Source organism: Pipistrellus hanaki (assembly GCF_964339955.1).
Source record: "Pipistrellus hanaki genome assembly, chromosome: 8".
Classification (NCBI taxonomy): Eukaryota; Metazoa; Chordata; class Mammalia; order Chiroptera; family Vespertilionidae; genus Pipistrellus; species Pipistrellus hanaki.
In genome coordinates, this window is record NC_140510.1 from 80,534,726 (window position 1) to 80,554,929 (window position 20,204).

The following is a 20,204-nucleotide window of genomic DNA, read 5'->3' on the forward strand; positions in this document are numbered from 1 at the left end:
CCATATTCTATCTGGCTGGTGGACACACTTCCTTTTGCCTTCTGTCCTAGCCTTTTTTCTTGTCTGATCTTGTTCATGCCTTACAGGCTGGTCCCACTAACAGGCTGACAGTCAGTGGGCCATTCCTCTTACCAAGCCATTATGCAATTCCTATACATAATGTACCATAGTCTGAGCAGAGTGAAAATGGAAGCCATTTCTGAAACACATCATTTGCCTTGTTAGTGTGAACAGATTCAATCTTTTATTCTCATATAATTTTATGAGGTAGGCAACTTGAACACTGTAAAGATGAAATTACATACAAGTTTCTGCTCAAAAGCGAGAAGAAAATTATGTTACTCTACTTAAAAAAAAAGTCCCAGCTATTTATTGAAACACAGCTGTCAGTTTGAATCAAATATATTCACATTTCCCCATTAAATTCTTAGAACTGTAATGAAACTTAATACTTGTCCTTTGGAGTTTGGTTTCTTATAAAGCATGATAACACAATCAGTACAATTGCAAATGATTGTTGAACTGTGTGACGATAGTTATGATTTTAGGTGGGAAACATATAATAGATGAGAAATATAAAACCCAGGTTAACACTTAATAAAGATTCTATTTTCATACAAACATCAGTAATAATAAATATGTGGGCAACTTAGCCTCCTTTATGAAAATGACACCGATTCTTGACAGATAAATTTTCAAAGGTTTTAATGATTGGATATTACTTGCTTATAATTTAATTACATTGAACACTTTGAATCTGATAAATCTTCTATCATAGAAATAATACATTTTTTAAGATTGGTAAATTGGGTTATTTACAGACTAAAACCAGAATATGACATATTTCTTATATATAAACTATATATGTTTGTACTCTACTTATTGTGTTTGGGACTGTCATGAGGATTTTAGGGGCAAATGAAGGCTTAAGAATTTTAAAACGTTCAATAGTTTTTAATTTTTTAAATTTATAATAAATTGGAAATCACATTGTTGTTCTACTACCTTAATCTCAGTGGTGAAGCAGTCATTAGACATCAGCTTTAAGTTTATGGACAATGGGGCACATATCAGTTGAAAATATGGTAACATAATTTTGATTTATTGAAAAACCTCCTTAATGTTAAGAAAATAGTCGTTTGTAAAGGGGAAGTATCCTTCCCCCCAAAAAAGAGTAAATTACAAATAAAATATTTTTCTGTTGTACAAAACAACACAGCTCAATGGATGCAATCAAAATTCAAAATATTATCAATGGCAGGATAAACAAAATCTGTTCATTTTCATAAGAAGTAGAAGAACATTTTCAGACATTAAAAAGGATAATGCTACTCACATCCTGAGCTACCATTTGTGGACACCAGAGTCAGGTTGGAAGGCCACGGATTCCGAACAATATCTTGCCAATGGATTGTGTTTGCGTAACAAAGAAACTTGTTCTGGTCTACGTAGACACCACCATTTAGGATTTCTGTGTTAAAAACAAAAACAGATTTATGGTCAAACCTTTTGTTGATGAAAAGGTAGTTAATCAAAATGAGTTAACCTTAACATATGTTCAATGTTAGAATCACTTTGTGAATAGCCAGTATATCTTTAAACATATTTTTTTCTGAGTCATATAAATTAAATGGCAGAAATTGAAAAGATAAAAAATACAAAAACAAAAAACAAACACTCATAAGCCAAATATTCAGAGAGAAAACATTCTTATCAGAGGCTACTAATCTCTTTTCCTGTTCTTTTCTTTTTCTGAAATTGGGGTGATATTACATATAATATTGCATAGCCTGCTAATGTTAATAGTAAGTGGTGAGTAGCTATTAATCAAATAACATTCTACATTATTTCTAGTGAGAATACAATATGCCAAAGAATAAATTAAATAGTACTTATTTGAAGAATCTCCTCTTTTTGGTCATTTAACTTGTTTAACTCAGATTAGCTCTTTAAAATAAATTTCCACAAATGACATTCTAAAATCATACATTTTTTAAGACTTTTGGTACAAGTTGTCAAATTTCCCTTACAAAAAATTGTTTCAAGCAACGTGACATTGACTAGAGTCAGTGGGTAAATAATTAGTCCCGAATGGAAGCTAAAACTAATTAAGGCTCCAATCTTAAAAAAAAAAAAATGTTATTTGTCTTGGATGGAATCAATAGAACTGTCAATCATTCCTTGAGAACAACACAATGCAAGATAGAAGAAAAACACTATGGTTCATTACAACAATGGTATGACCATGGGATAAAATACACTAATGTCAATTTTTACTTGTTTCCCTTTTCCCAGCGCTTGCTTTCATCAAGTAACTTGTCTCCCTGAACAATAGTTGATCATATACATCAATAAGTTATCCAGAAATAAAGTTAATATTCTGCAAATACTACATAATTTTCTGAAGAACTTGGTTAGAAATATACATAGCATCTTCCTGCTCAATATCTACTACATTTGCTCCTCTTGTTTAATAAAAATAACACGATAGAGTAAAAAATTAGTCTATTAATCATTCAGTTACAAGTACAAAAACTGAATACTAGCTAAGGGGTGGTTTTTCTCACATAATAATAAGAAACCTGTAGAAAGTAGTTGCAGTATTAGTTTGGTGCTCTACTGTATGTACAACCTGCTCTGTGTGTTGGCTTTATTCTCTCCAGCCTCAAGAGGGCTTCTGCCTCTCAAGGTGTTAGTCTGAAGTCAACGCATGTGAGCAAAGGAGAAAAGCAAGATGATCCCTCCTAGTAAGGCTCCAACCATCTCTTTGGGAAGAGATGCTCTCCTCAAAGATTAAATATGTATTCATTGGCCAGTACGATTTCCCACGGCCATTGCTCTGCAAGAGAGTCTGAGGAAGCAAGTATTTAGATGGACCTATTGCTACTTGAACAAAATCTAAACAAGCACTACTGTTAATGAGGAAGAAGAGGATATTGTGAAGGCAAGTGACTGTCTCCCACGGTAGCTTTGAGAGAATCATCTCTCCTGTACAGTATCCCATGCTAAACTTCTTTGAGTCAGCTAAAAAAAAATGAGGGAGATAAAATACAAAGGAATAGGTGACACCAGAAAAGGGTATTTGTGAAAGTGAGACTGCTGGGCACATCTAAGTTGCCATACTGCATTGCATGTATAAAATCCTCCAGATTTATTTTTTGATACTGCATGGCTCTCCACATTCAAAATCACTCATATGTCCATCATCAATCCTTTCACTGACAATGGGCTCCATTTTCTCAAGTGAGAAAAAAAATTAAAGAAACAATAAGGAATTAGATAATCTTTCTACTTGTAAAACTCAGCTCATTATTTTTCGCAACCTACCCACATAACCTTCATCAAAGCAGAAGGAAGATGTAAGATGCGAGAACGATTGTGAAAATGAATGTCTACATTAATGTTTGGCATTACGTTTCTATCTAAGAAATGTGACAATATCATACTAATAGCTTTCTCAAGAGACATTAGGGAATGCTCTTTTTCTACAGAAATAATTCTTCATTAGGTGACAAAGAAAGGAGATTTTGACTGCTATCCAAGAAATAAAGGTTATTTTTCAGTCTACATTTGGAAAGTTCTACTTAAAAAATAAAAAAGTGAAGAGAAAAGTAATAACTCACACATTGTAGAAAGAGCCTGCATTTTTCAGGAGTCACATTTTAATTCAAATAGTTTATCCTGAAGGAACACAGTATCCATCTCTAACTTCCTATCTAGAAATATTCAAATAGAATCAGATTATATTATATTGAATAATGATCTCATCAAATCCCTTTCTTCAACAATGTTAATCTGCTACCAATGTTTACATTTATTTCTTAGGAATATTCTGTTCGAGAGCTTGGTTTATACTTTGAAAAGGATTTAGAAAGGAGGCAAAATAATGCCAGTATAATCTTACATGTTAAAATTTCAAATTAAGACTACAATCATAAGTCTGAATACTTTTGTCATCCTAAATTCAAAACCCAGCATCCCCTAGCAGTTTTGATCAGGAGGATTTATAAATGTTTTGTATTTAATGATGGATAGTTTATTCATGTATGTGTGTGCATTTTCTCTGAAAATAGTTTTTTTTTTCCTTTATGTTTGGCTTAGAACTATCCTTTTTTGAAGGTCAAAGACCACAATAAAAAAATGTGTGTTTTCTTGATAATTACAGGATAATTTTAATGTGTATTATACCTTATATTTTCTTTTTTAGTTATATCAATTATATAATTTAAAGTTGCATTTATTTGTATACGTTCAATGATTTTACAATGTTACATGATTTTTAAATATTAATTAAATATGTTTTATGGGAAATATTTAGTTAGATTTATTTCTGGAATAAGAAAATTCTAGAAAAGGTATTGACCTATAATAAGTTGTTAATGTACTGATTATTAACTGGACGAAAGGGATAACTAATGTTTCTGCTTTGGTTAACTGTAGAGACAAGGTTGCATTTTTTTTTTTTTACTAGAAAGAGAGATAAGAACTAGTAAAAGAGAACAGCTTGATAAGATGTTTGCCTAAGAAAATGAAAAAAAAAAGTCTGGCTATACTTTAGATCTATCTTTGCTAACCCAGGAACACCAGAACTCTCCATCAGCATTATTAAAGATTTATTGGAAGGTAGCATTTCTGTTACACCGAGTGTCCCTCTTGCTATCATGAAATAAAATGAAAATTAAATTTTAAACCATGACAAAAAAAGACAAATTATAATTCTAAGCAGGATAAGCAAATGAGGTATAAATTTAATGGGCATTCTAACAAAGATACATGCAGTATAGAAGAGTTAAAAGTCTCAAAAAATGTCGAATAAGTAAATAAGCTCACGGCCATCTCATCCCATTGCAATTCACTTCCATTGTAGCTAATATATTGGAGTAAATTGAGAGAGACACAATTAGATTCTTGGCGATTGGAATAATTGGTGAAAAAACCTAATATGAATTTTCTTTTAGCAAGTTCCAGAAAGTTCAGAAAACTGTACTGTGTCTTCTTAATATATAGCATGGTTAAATATAGTAAGATATATTAAATATGACATTTTCTGAAAAAAGCATTGCATTACTGAAAAATTCCAGTAAACACTTAAATATGTGTATCAAACATTTTCTACTAGATTAATACAAGTCAAGTAAAAATATTATGAATCATTTTGTATTTTAAATAAATTGTAAGCCACACTATTTTTAATATGTTGAATTTTATGTATATCACAATACTAACTGAAAAATTAAACTGCAGGAAGGCAGGTGATATTTTTCAGTGCTGCATCTACAGCATCAAACCTAGAACAATGAATATTTTTTAAATTGAGCTGAAAAATAAAAGTATCATGGAAATTGCCATGAACAATGACCAGTTAACTTCCATTGTTTTTACTAATTTTATTTTTTTTAAATATATTTTATTGATTTTTTACAGAGAGGAAGGGGGAGAGAGAGAGAGAGAGCTAGAAACGTCGATGAGAGAGAAACATCGACCAGCTGCCTCTTGCACACCCCCTACCGGGGATGTGCCCGCAACCAAGGTACATGCCCTTGACTGGAATCGAACCTGGGACCTTTCAGTCCGCAGGCTGACGCTCTACTACTGAGCCAAACCAGCTTCGGCTGTTTTTCCTAATTTTAAATTATAGTCTGGTGAAAATAGATTAAGAAGAAATGTTGTCTTTTTCATAAACACTCAATAGCTCACCTCATCTGGTTCTACATTTTATTGAGTCTGTTTTATTCAAAACTATGTCTAATATGCAAGGCATAAGTAAGATACACAATAAATGTTTCATTAAAGAAAATATAATATATTGAATATAGGAAAAAAAAAAAAATATATATATATATATATATATATATATATAATTTTGAGGTTAGATCTTTTATAAGCTGAAAGAGAAATATCATTGTTACAGAAAATTCTTTTAATTGATAATGTACAAAATTATTGCAGGCAGAGTGTTTGATATTTACAATGCACATTTAGACATATTCTTTGGTATCACTAAATCTATTTTGTGAACTAAATTCAATTATTTATCAAGTGAATAATAATGACTTTGTGCTATCCCAGACATACCAAATTTCCCCATATCTGTGCAAATTATTAACCATACACAGACGTCTAAAAACATGTTTTTATATTGAGCCATAAATCTACCACATATCGTTCCTTATATTATTTTTTATAAAGTTCTAAAGTGTCAATATGACATTTTAAAGAGGATATATTGTACTAGTGTCATAATCTTCTATTTCAAAAAGGTTGTCAATTTGACCATTTCCCTCCATTGAGTCAAATTTGCATAAGTGTAATGAAGAAAGAAATGTTTGCATTATTTAAAGAAGTTCTTTTGTGCTCTTTCTTTGCAAATGCAGGGTTATTATAGTGAATTTGGGGATGAGTGACCATTAAGAGAATCATTGACATTTTGCAAAATATATTTGCTGAAAAGAAAATGTGATAAAACACTGAACCATAGGGTTTTCTCCTGCCCTGCATATAATAGCCTAATTGTGATATAGACTCCTGCTGAAAATACAGATTAATCTGACCTCCTTACTACACTTCAGATGTCCACAAAATTGCTTTGACCCCATGCACAATTGGTAACTATTTCATAAAGAAGATGGAATGTCCTGTCTTTTCTTTTTAGAAAATAAATAGTATATTGTTAAAAGCAGTTAGCCATATTCCACTTCAGTCTATATGACTGGCATCAAGAGTAAATATTTTATTTCTACTCACAAGGCTACCAACCACAGTTATGTAAAAAAGACCTAAAAACCAAGAATTAAATACATCACCTCAATTCCTGATAGTGTATCTAACTGTCTTGTTTTGCATGGGTGTATCTACAGGTCAACCTCACAATTATCATGATGATAAAAATAAAGATTAGAAGCAGTGCCCTTGTCTAATTACAGTGGGAATGTTTTAATTGTGCATTTATCACAGTTACATCGCCTGTCCAAACCAAAGGTCAAGAAGTCAAAACGCAAAGCGGCAAAGCCCACTTTCAAGATGAAGCAGCAGGAGGAAGCAGTTACTAGATTTTCTCAGACATAAAGGAATTCATCTTTCTCGCTGTCATCACCGAAAGCCACACAAGTCTGTTGTCTGATAGGGATACAAAAATAATATAGCTGACATCACCTACCTGTGATACTTAATGCATCATCTCTGGAATGGACTTGGTCCAGAGATTCCCGCATCTTTCCCAAACCCAGACCTTTCATCTGGGAGCACAATGAATAGTCGCTACCCCACTGGGTCAGCCCTCAAGGTTCATTATTAATAAGCTGAGACTCTAAAGGCTAATGAGAAGCGGGTGCTTGCGGAGACAATGGCTCATTCATCATCAATCAAGCTTTGAAGTTTTTGTACAGATGATTTAAGGAGAGTTGAAGTGTGCAAAATTGAAATGTCACATTTGTATTGCGAGTGGGGAGAGGGTGATAATGTAAATGAGTGATGTACCGTCTGTATTTCAGCTCAATGGTCAGAGTCAAAAGCTCATGGATGCAGATACCAAATGTTAGGAAATAAGAGTAGATAGTTTTTCGATCAGAGCAAGGCAATTTCTAGAGAAATTATTAGATTCATTGGATAAAATAAGTTTAAGATAGAAAATAATAGCAAAACAATCTTGGTTTGAACTAATGGACCTCAATAATATGTACTTTCCACAGCATTAATATATACTTTAGGGTCCTCTACTATTCTTAGTTTTCATTATGATTTCAACTTGAGTCCCAGCTCCTCTGAGAAGTCTACCATGACCGCCTACTTTTTAGAAGTTAACTGACTCTAATCCATACAACACAGATTATCTGAAGCACTCATCCAACAGAGCAAATGCTACATCACCTTCTTTATTCTTCTGTGTAATTGTCTCCCCTATAATATTGTAGGTCTTTAGAGGATAAAAACCATGACATACATCTTTTTGTGGCCCTAGTGACAAAGAAAGAGTCTAGCATATAATAGAAATTCAAAAATTTTGAGTGATAACTATGGTAATATCTTCAGCACATGACTAGCATTTGTAAAGAAGTTGTTGGTGGCTTAATTGACAACACAATGTTGTGTTCTTCTCTTGCACTAGATAATGTTTACATTATAAATCACATAAATATTGATTAAAATAGTGTGATGTTAATGTATTAATTATTTCTATAGATTAGGGCAGGGGTCTTCAAACTACGACCCGTGGGCCACATGCAGCCTGCAGAGGAGTCTGATCCGGCCCGCCAGGTTTTTTGGGCAGTGAGCGCAGCCGAGGTGTTACAGTAGGAATTAGTAGTTCATATAGTCCAGCCCTCCAGCTCTCTGAGGGACCGTGATCTGGCCCCCACTTTAAAAAGTTTGAGGACCCCTGGATTAGGGGAATAGTAATTCACTTAAATTCATTGATATTTTCTGGAAAACCTTAAAAATAAATTAGCTTAACTTTATATACTATTTAAAAATACACAGTAGTAATGGATATTGGGAGACAAGTTATCTGTGTCACACTGACTCTAAAGAAATCTTGCATCTCTTAGATATCGATAAAACATCAATCTTATGACTTAAACAAATTCAAATTTTTCATACTTTTTTACTGAAGTATAACATCCATACATCGATGTGCATACATCATATGCAATGTGTTTTTGCAAATGAAACACTCTGATGTAACCAGCACCCTGACCAAGAAATAGAACACTCCATTACCACAGAAGCCTTCCCCTCCCTATCAGAACCTTTCTCCTGATTTTGAACAAGATCCTTTTTATCTATATTTATATTTTACATAAATGAGATATTACCATATGCTTTCTTTCTTGCTTGGCTTTCTTTTGCCCAGCACTGTGTTTGGGAGTGCATTCATAGTGTTCATTTTCATTGATGTTTGGCATTCTTCTTTTGTTTGCCCATTCTACATTGATGGTAATTTAGGTACTCTCATATAAATATGTTTTATTACAAATAGTGCTACTACAAGAAAACTTGAACATGTCTTTAAGTGACCAGATAGATATATAGGTTTATGTTGCTTTCATACCTAGAAGTAGAATTTCTGGCCCTTAGTACAATCAGTTTTCCAAAGTGCCTTTACGGATTTATACTCCCATTTGTGTTACATGAAAAATATACTTGCTTCTTAGCCTTGTTAACCTCTTTTTTCCTCTCTATTTATTTAATTGTAGCCACTATGGTTGGTGTGAAGTCGGTATCATTTTATTTTGCACTTACCCAATGATTAATAAAATTGAGCCTCTTAAATACTATTTTTCAAGTATAATTTATAAAGTCAAGGGGTTTATTTCTGTTTACTTGAGGAAGAGTCTCCCTATGTGTGAAATGAGGCACTGTGCAAAACCTAATTTCTATTTCAGGCTACTAGTAAACAACTTAATAAATTGATGTGCCAGGTATTACACTCCTAAGTTTTTAATTTTTTGTGAGACACAAATATTTTGAAAGTGACATTTTAAAATGTTGAAATATATTTAAACTATATCAACAATTATAAAAGTAAAGAGCAAAGAATTCATTCTGGAAGATAAATGAGAAATGCACATTAAGTAAATATGTCCCTAATAAGAAAGATGAACACAATTAAAGGTATATCAAAAGAAAACAATGAGAAATTCAATATATTTTTGCTATTAAAGCAGGACACTCCTTTACATAATGATCAAATATGTTTCATTCCCCTATCTACCAGAAAGCTCTCATTACAGACAACAATCCTCTTAGATAATTGCTCCAAGTTCCCAGAAAAATGTAATTGCTTCAGTAGAACAAATCAGTAGAGTATAATGTTTTCATTACCAATAAGGGGGATGTCATACATATACCCAGATATGATTTGTCCCTTTAATTTACAGGCTTCTCTACAATAAGCCTGGGATACCCTGCAAGGTCACTTTCAAATATCTCACCTATGATATTAGTTTTTATAGCTTAATAACTAACTCTGCTCACAGTGTGATTCCTTTACTACTTCTTCCTTACAGGAGATAGTTCAGAAAAGTATGATTTCTCCTGATGACATTAATAATAAATAATACTACTATGTGTGTCTGCTGCTGGCAAGCTAAGACTTGCAAATAAAAGATAAAGAAAATGAAAGAGAAATGATTTAATCTTGTAAGATGATTATAGTACAATTTCAAACGTATTTTTTTTAAAGTTTTGCTTGTGTATTAAGTTTATAGAAAGGGAATGATACAGCATGTATTATCTTTTCTTGATTTTTTACTCAAAATAATGTTTGAGATTTATTTATACTGTTGCCTGCATTAGTGATTTGTTCACTTTTATTGTGTAAAATTCTATTATATGAATGTGATATAATTAGTGTATCGATTAGCTCAGAGTTGAAGCACATCTTTGCTGTTTTTCCTTGTGTGATTTCCAGAAAGTTAAAATTTCTTTTCTATATAGATGGCATGTAAACTTTCAGTTATATAAAAGTCACATGTGACTTCAGTGGTGGGAATGTGAAATACTGTAGGGATATTTCAACAGCATACATTCCAAACCTCATTATATTATTAGAAGCTTATGCCACCTCCCTGACCACTAATGAGGATCATAAGAATGAAGCCAAAGTATAGAAGCCATGGCCTTCTAGAATCCATTCTTCATGTAACTGTAGGAACTTCTGCACTATTCTTTGCTCTCTCATCCTAATAATAAAGAGGTAATATGCAAATTGACCATCACACCCTTGCATAAGATAGCCACCCCCAGGTGGTCACAAGATGCCCACCACAAGATGGCCAACAGAGGAGGGCAGTTGGGGACAATCAGGCCAGCAGGGGAGGGAAGTTGGGGGCTACTGGGCTGGCAGGGGAGGGAAGTTGGAAATGACCTGGCAAGCAGGGGAGGGCAGTTTGGGGTGATCTGGCCAGCAGGGGAACACAGTTGGCATCGATTAGGCTGGCAGGGGAGTGGTTAGCGGGTGATCAGGCTAGCAGGCAGAAATGTTTAGGGGCAATCTGGCAGGCAGGCAGGCGAGTAGTTGGGAGTCAGCAGTCGCGGATTGAGAGGAGGCTGTCCAACAGCCGGTTTAGGCCCAATCCCGGGATCAGGCCTAAATGGGCAGTCAGACATCCCTCGAGGGGTCCCAGATTGGAGAGGGTGCAGGCTAGACTTGAGGGACACCCCTCCAGTGCACAAATTTCATGCAACCAGGCATCTAGTTAATTATAATACTGCCTCAGCTTCCCTTACCTTTCTCTATCAGTATGTAGAGGAGCTGATAAGAAATGACCAATAAGATCCCATTTCAATGTGGTTATTGATGTAAAAACTGATTAATTATTGAGGAATCCCCAGGTTCAATTATTTAATAAACCAGATGTACTAGTCAAAGATCTTAACTGGACCTTCGGCATACATTTCACACACAGTGTAGAAAAAATTGAGTTATTTACCAATAAATTATGGGTTTCTGGCCCCTGTGAACAAAACTGAGTTCTGACAACCCTGGGTCCGCACTGTCTTTTGGTAACACTTTTCCAGATCTGGGCAGTCACTGCACTTTTTTAACTGCAACACGTGCTCTCCAGTCTGTAACAGTTCACCCACTGCCTTAAACATCCCTTGTTTTACCCATGAAGGCCAAGCTCCAAAACACGTTAGAATTTAAAATAAGATTTTGTTTCTGTGTTTGAGAGCATTTTAAAGAGGAGGTGTTATAGAATTCATTATAACATTGCCTCTTTCATAATTAATATGCACTAAAACTATAGAAAGTGTATGCATTTTATCTTTATGTTATCTAAACCCATTTATTTTCTTAGAATGCAGTCCTTTTTTAAAAAAGCCGTTGGAATGTATGGGGTGGGGCAATGGTATAAGTACAGAGAAAATAATAAAAAATAAAAAAAGCCATTGGAGTACTGATGCACTGCGGATTGACTTTTCTTTGATTACCTCTGAAAAGAAATGTAGGTTTAGATAAAAAAAAAAATTTAACTTGATACACTGTCCTATAATTAATATGCTTTTGCTACCTGTCAGCCAGCTAGATTCAAAACTACTTATTAACAAAGTTGAGCGAATAAATGGATAAAATGTATAAATAAATGAACTTCTGCACTTTATTCTTTAGGATGGGACTGTGTGGAAGGAGTTTCCTTGAACACGTGCCAACTTTTTGTCAACTTTTGGATCACATCTTGTTATCCCAGCTGTAATCAGAAATCTTGCGAAATTAAGAACCATTAAACTCAATGAATTTTCAGCATCAGAAATTTTCCCAGAGGCATCCAACCGATGGGTCTGCCTAAAACTGGATTTTCAGACTTCTCCCTCCTCCCCTCCCATTCTCTCTAAAAGGGCGCTTCTTTTCCACGAGCTAATTAATTACATCTGCTGGCAAGCAGATGGGTCTGTAGGTCTTTGAAGCAAGAAAATAGCTAGGTGCTGATCAGCTAGCTGGCGCTTTCTTCAGTTGCGATTTAGATTATAACTCTTGAAGCTCCGGACAAAAATAAAATAGCAAATAATTACACAGACAACAATGTCTTAAAATAACTTTTATTTTAAAAATGTATTTTAAGTTATAAGATGGCATTCCTTTATTCTGATCTCAGCGTGTTCTTTTAAAATAATCTTATTTAGCACTAGCTTGGAACAATTCTTGCCAGAATCCGCCATCTAATTGCTTTGAGCTCTGAAGTTCGTTGAGAATGGAGGACCAGGGCCACTTAGAAAAATGTTAACAATTTTCAAAACATCATAGCTATTTGGTAACTACTGTTCTTGTGGTATTTTTTGTTTGTTTGTTTTTAGCTATAAGTTAAAAAGGTGTAAGCGTTGCAATGGTGAAAGTGGGTCTGCTAACACTACCACTTGTATTACAGAATTTTATGCTAATCTGGTTCTCCCCCTGCCTCTTCCTCTCCTTTTCCTTCTCCCTCTCCTCCTCCTTCTTAGATATCATCACTGGAGCTTAATTTTCTGAGTGAATAATTTAAATATGACATAGCTATATAAACACATGTCCTACAAAAGTAAATTGGACATAGGCTATAAATGCATACAAGATAGTCTATGCAATAGTATCTTTAATAAGGTCACATTAAATTATCTAGTTGAAATCTTTTTGAATCTATAACTAAACATTCAATTTCATAAAAGTTCTAAAAATACTGGTATATTTCCTAATTCTACTTCATGTGTGAAAAAAACAAATGAAGTCTATCCTATCCTTTTGTAAGTAGGATAAACATTCTTCCCCATATATTATATACTTATCTGTGCTCTCAGTACATTTATGAAGATCATATAAATAAAATTAATGAAGTATCCTCACCTCCCTTATAAAATCACTTCCCTCATTTACCACTCTTTTAAATAAAAGTTATCTGACAGGCATGTCTAAAGATGAATATATTTAATTATATCAACCAAAGGTAGGAGGATCATTTTAAAGATTGATGCCCCGGGAAGGCACTTCTGTCTTCTAACAATATTGAGTGCTGTGTTATCCAATGCAATAAGCTTACCCGCAGAGAAGAGGCTCTGGTAAAGCTATATTTAACCGCGTGTTTCAATTTTGAATTCTTTTTCCTTCTATCATATGAGCTTCACCTCATTTGACTTTGAAATGGTTGGGATGTTAAGCTTCATATTAGAATAAACTTTCATTAATTTGATTTCACCAATTTGAATGCTTTGCTCTTTTGATCTCTTTGAATTAATTGCTCAACAGTAATTAATAGGGGGGAAAAAAAACATTATAAGGAGAATGGCGGCTTGACCAGGATCAGAACAAAATACCCTGTACATTTACACTGTCCATGTCTTTGATTTTAAAAACACAGTTGCAAAGAACATAGAGGCAGATTCTACTCAGGCTAGGATTTGGGATAAGGTAATTACAAATCAGTTTACACTACTCATTGAAATGAGCTCCCATGGACTAAGCACTGAGTTCCCACAGCACCTGAATATAAAATTGCACTTTTCTTCTTAAAAAAAAAATTAGTCATTTTACTTAATTGAAGGGCATGTTTGTAATTAGGCTGAATTTTTGAAGATTTATTGTGATTCCTTTTCCTCTCTGTCGACTTTCGACAGAGGCAGAAGGAAAACACCTCAAATGAGGAGCTGGGATATAGTCCAGACATCTAATGGAGCCAAGATTCTTATTTCAATGTACAGCTTTTCATGCAGAAAATTTACCTTAAAAGCATAATTTTACCCTTCAAATCAATACAATGTTTTCAAAAAGTGCTTCAGGGAAATTATGTGAGTTCTTAATTATACTTAGAAATAGATTACATAAAATACAGTGGTGCCTCAGCTCTGCTTAAAAGTTTCATCTCCTTTAAATTTCTCAGTCTTTCCTTCCATTAGGAAAGTAGTATAAAATTAAAAAGCTTAAAAGCAGGATTTCAATTCAGCAGTTAAAATGAGTTGCAATCATAGTTCTCTAGAACTCTTACCAGCTTTTTACCTCTCTAAGCTTATTTTCTCAACTATACAATAGGACCAGTAATGCTTATCACCCAGGACTTCAGTAGGAATTAAGAGAAATATTGCATTATAAATATATTCAAATGGTGGCACTGTGACCAAGAGCCAGCGTGACAGGCATGAACCAGTCAACATGGGCTTTGGAGACCAATAAGCAGGCATTTGACTCCTAGCTTGACCTCTGTGTGCCTGTGAGGCATTTGGCACCTTACTTCATCATTCTGTGTCACATTTGTTATGCCTTTGAGGTACAGGAATTCCACCCCAAGAAAGACAATTCTGAATTTAAAGATCTTAAGTAATTTTAAGGGCATCCAGAAACCATAATCTATATATAGAGAGGTAAGATGCAAATTAGGCCAGGACACTGTAACAGGTCATGACCAGACAGGAGGAGGTTGTGTGAGCAGATAAGGCCCATAGCAGAGACAGAGACAGAGACGGGCCTGCCTGAGCCAGCACAGTGGCTCCTGTGGCCCGGAGCGGACACAGGCAGGAGGCCTGGGGCTGGCCGAGCAAAACAGGAGGTCATTGATTTTCACTGTGTTAATGTATTATTATTATATTGTTTAGTAAACAGAGGAATAACAAGCTATCACAATTCAGTAGTGCCTGTGCATATTGGAGATAGGTCTCCGAGGCCAGGGTTACAATGCTGTCAAGTGTCTTGAGTTGAAAGATTGTGTTGTGTTGAAACCCATCAAGCACTGAATCTTCAAATAAAAAAAAAATCCTACAGTGATCATTTTTGTGGCACATTCCATGCCTATGTTATAGTTGGTAACAGAAGATATCCAATGTTCTTTCTATTGTATTTCATATCTCGCCTTTCTTTATAGAAAGTCTATGTTCTTCCCTATGTATTCCATTTATCTTTGCATCCGGTGAATGTTTTTAGTAACAGCAACATTTTCAGAAATATTTTTGGGATATTTCCACTTTGTCCTAAAACTGTGGCTCCCAATACAGGTAGATGCTTATTGACTTAGCTCTATGAGAAAGGACATACACTAGGTCTCCTGAATTCCTTCAACAAAACTTGGCAGTTTGAGTCTCCTATTTCTAAAAATCTGAATGTTAATGTTAAAACTACTCTCAAAATCAATCTATAATAATAAAAGAGCAATATGCTAATTAGACCCAACGTCCTTCTGGACAACTTTCCAGACAAAGCTGAGGCAGTGAGGGCCGAGCCCCTTGCACAGATTTTGTGCATTGGGCCTCTAGTTTATTGAAAACCATGGAAGGAAAATCTTAAGTTAATAATTTCCTTCTAATCAGATACTTAGATAAAAGATAATAAATTAATATTTGTATTATATATAAATGAAACTATTACAAACTTGCCAAATGTCAGTGAAAATTTTCGGCAATGAAAAGCAACTTTTCTTTGAAAATTAGAATAATAGCAATCTTCATGAATTTGATTTAACATTAGTGCTATAATTGTTAAATTATTTTTATAACACCAAATATATTTTTCATAAAATAACTTTATTGTAGAGAAAACAGTGCTTGACTTTCCTCAGGTGTTGTATTTTCCTCTTTTGGGGGAAAAATCAGCAATTTCCTTTTTCTCAAAGGAATGAGGTAAGGAAGCAATCTATCACATTTCTAGAAATTGTCAAAAATGTTAAGAAATAATAAAAAAATAAGAGAAGTATTTCCTTCAGGAATTTCAAATACTATTTTTAAGAATCCATTTTTGTGACAAATCCTATAAAAATATTTGATTCACTACATATAGTACACATCTAAATTTCTATATTTTTGTTTATGGTGTGTAATGCTGATAAAATGTAAACATTCGATTTAACTCAATAAAATATTAGTTAATATATAATATATTATTATGTATTATTTATGAAGAAACACTGATAAACTTTTTAATACAAAAATGTTGAACATTTGTGATAGAAAAAAAAAAGTCACACTAAACAATCATCACCAACAAGCACTACCACTCTTAAAATGCACAAACTCTATGAATAAATAATAAATACATGATTTCACAGAAAAAAATGTTGTGATCAGTACTTAATATTTACTTCCTCTATGGAAACATTGTCAGTAGTTATCAAGCAATAGAACTTGAAATGCTATGCTATTGAGGTGTAGCTGTTATATCTATACTAAGAAAAGTCTAGGTGGCCCTTCCACCCTCACATCATCACAAGATGGTCACCCCTCGCTGTCACAAGATGGCCGCCCCAACGTCATCACAAGATGGCTGCCACAAGATGGCCAGCATGGGAGGGCAGGTGTGGGCAATCTGGTCTGCAGGGGAGGGCAGTTGGGGATGACCAGGCCAGTAGGGGAGGGCAGTTGGGGGAGACCAGGCCTGCACAGTAGGACAGTTGGGGGTGACCTGGCTGGCAGGAGAGGACGGTTGGGGGCCATCAGGCCAGCAGAGGAGAGCATTTGGGGAAAGATCAGGCAAGCAGGGGAAGGCAGTTGGGAATGATTGGCCAGCAGAGGAGGTCAGTTGGGGGGCAATCAGGCCAGCAGAGGAGCAGTAAGGCAACAGTTAGGCTGGCAGGGGGGCAGTTAGGTGGGGATCAGGCTGGCAGGCAGAAGCAGTAAGGGGCAATCAGGCAGGCAAGCAGCAAGTAGTTAGGAGCCAGCAGTTCCAGATTGTGAGAGGGATGTCCAACTGCCTGCTTAGGCCTGATGTGGTATTGGGCAGTGGGACAAGCCCCGAGGGGGTCCCAGATTGGAGAGGGTGCAGGCTATGCTGAGGGACACCCCAGCCAGTGCATGAATTTCATGCACCGAGCCTCTATTCCTATATAATAAAAGCCTAATATGCTAAGTGTTCCACTATTGTTTCCATCTTTTGACCCGTTGCTATAACACTCACTGACCACTAGAGGGAAGACACTCCAACTGGTAGGTTAGTTTGCTGCTGGGTTCCTGCTAATCAGGCCAGGGTGAGATGAGCCAGACTCACCCTGAAGCCCTCCTGCTCACGTACCAGTGGGGTCCCTTGGCCTGGCCTGTGTCCTTTCACAATCCAGAACCCCACAAAGAGCTGGTTTCAGCCTGATCCCTGCAGGCCAGGTCAAGGGACCCCACCAGTGCATGAATCCATGCACCGGGCCTCTAGAGTTATTATCATTATATTATTTTTACATGTAAAACATAATGATTCAATATTAGTATATACTGCCAAATGATCACTACAGTAAATCTAGTTACTATCTGTTGATATATAAAACTACATTTTCTTTGTGATGAGAACTTTTAAGATTTACTCTTTTATCAACTTTAACATATGCGACACAATATCATCGACTATAGTACCCATGCTGTACATTACATCTCCATGAGTTATTTCTTTTAAGAGTGGCAGTTTGCCACTGGAATTTTGATACAGATTACAGTGACCTATAGGTCAGTTTGGGCAATATGAACATTGTAAGAATAATATTGCTATAACTTTATAAACAGTAAACCCTCAAGACTCCACCCAAAAAACCCTGTTAGAACTAAGTAATGAATTCAGTCAAGTTGCAAGGTACAAAATCAATATGTTAAAATTGGTTGCATTTCTAGACACTAACAACAAACGATCAGGCAAAGAAATTAGGAAAACAGTGCTACTTACAATTGCATGACCAAGAATAAAATTCCTCGGAGTACATTTAACCAAGGATACGAAAGGTCTGCCTATTAAAAATTCTAAGACACTGATGACACACACTGAAGGTGATACAAATAAATAGAAAGACATTCTGTGCTCATGGGCCAGAGGCACCATTTTCTAGACAAGATGCAAAACCCCAGGCTTGAACATAAGTGGCCATTAAAAATCTCAAGGGACCTTTCAGGGAAAGAGGAAGTGTTTGACTCAAGGTACTGGCTTGATTTCAACTATTTCCAACCAGCCCACTGGATCATTGTAGATTGTTTAATGGGGGAATGTTGCTGTTTCGTTGTTTGGTTTTGGTGCCCTGGTCTTTCTCTGAAAAATGCTTCTCACAAAGATAGAGGGGGATTTTTTATAGCTGATCATTCTTTTATTTGCATTTATTTTATTTTAAAAATCTTTATTGTTGAAATAATTGCCTATGTCCCCATTTTTCTTTCATGGGTTTCAGAACAACACACTTATGCAACTGAAGACACTTGGCAGCGTGTCACCCTGGCCTCGGAGATCTGTCTCCAGTATGCACAGCCACTATGAACTGTGTCAGCTTATTATGTCTCTGTTTACTAAACAAATAATAATAATAATACATTGACACAGTGAAAATCTAAGACCTCCTCTTTTGCTTATACTCTGGCTCATTAAGCTGTTTGGTTATCAGGATATTATATCTATGTCTTGAATATGAGTATTTGTTGTTTTGTCAGTTTTAGACATTAAAATATTTTTTTGTAAATTTCAGAAAGGGAGGGAAAGGGAGGAAGAGAGAGGAACATCAAAGATGAGAGAAAATCATTGATGGGCTGTCTCCAGCAGTTCCCCACATCTAGCCCACCCCTCACCCCACCCCAGGCTTGATCATTGATTCACTCAACCACTGAGTCATGCCCAAACTGATCTATAGGTTCACGGAAATCTGTATCAAAATTTCAGTGACAAATTGCCACTCTTAAAAAAACAAACAAACAAACAACTAATTTTAAACAAAAATGAAAAGCATAAGCCTGCTTAGCACCAATCTCAAAGGCTTCAAATAATTCGAGTCCAGGAATATTTATTATTTAGCAAAGGGTACCTGCACAGGCTGCACCAGTGAATGCAATTGTGTTGTTGAGACGCTCTGACAGTATGGGAGCCAGGCAAGGAAATAATTTAGGTAAAGAAAAGCTTTGTCATATGTTTCAGATTGTCACACTTTTTTTTTTTTTTTTACAATTATCTGTTTCATTCATACATGATCTGCTCTGGGGTCAAATTACCTCTTGTTCAATTAAGTTTAACCATGATACTGATTTCCTTGGAAAGACGAAATGCTTCTTCAAATAAATGCTCATATGTTTAAAAGTAGAATCCAGAAGTTCTTTAAATAAATTACCCCAGAAAAAACGGTTGTTGTTTTTTAAAGTGTTTTTACTGACTTTCTGGAAATAGAGCGAGGAGCATCAGTTGGATACCTCCCACAGGCTCAAAACTGGGCATGTTCCCTGACCAGGGAGTAGAACCGGTGACCTTTTGGTGTGTATTCCACCAACTGAGTCACACTGGCCAGGGCCAGGAATACTTGATTTTGAAATATATGTTTCTATAGAAAAGAAATGAAAATTTTAAAATAATAATTCGATGGTTAAATTTAAGATCTAGAATAGAAAAGAAGGAACATGGAGCGCACATTGTTACAAACTATTATTATGTATTATTTTTCCTACTTCCAAAGATTTCTGTAATAGTTAATTCATTTGCAAGGCATGTATTTGACTTCACCTTTGTTAATATCACTGTATTCTACATCAGTGTATTGTAATACTTTCATATATTACATTCTCTGTAGTAATACTGTTTTAAAGCTTATTATGATTGCATTATAAATGACTGATTTAAATAAAGTTGATAAATCAAAAGAGAAGAACAAACCTATTGCAGCATGACAGAGCAGAAATAAATTTTGGCAAGGAAGGATAAGGACAGGCTATACTTTCATATCACAGATCACTGTATGTTTTATTTAGCAGAAAAATCAAGGATGTTTTAAACTATGAAGTTTACTGAATAGTTTGAATAAAATTAAAGCAGGTAG

At 35.0% G+C, this 20,204-nt stretch overlaps 1 protein-coding gene across 1 annotated transcript in view; it reads right to left on the reverse strand.

Annotated features, from left to right (window-relative positions):
- The window catches only part of ERBB4 (erb-b2 receptor tyrosine kinase 4), an 823,165-nt gene that overhangs the window by 287,118 nt on the left and 515,843 nt on the right, over positions 1–20,204 (reverse strand). The window contains exon 4 of the mRNA XM_084891653.1: positions 1,337–1,471. Within this exon, the coding sequence (XP_084747779.1) occupies positions 1,337–1,471 (135 nt within the window). The remainder of the gene's footprint in view (positions 1–1,336; positions 1,472–20,204) is intronic.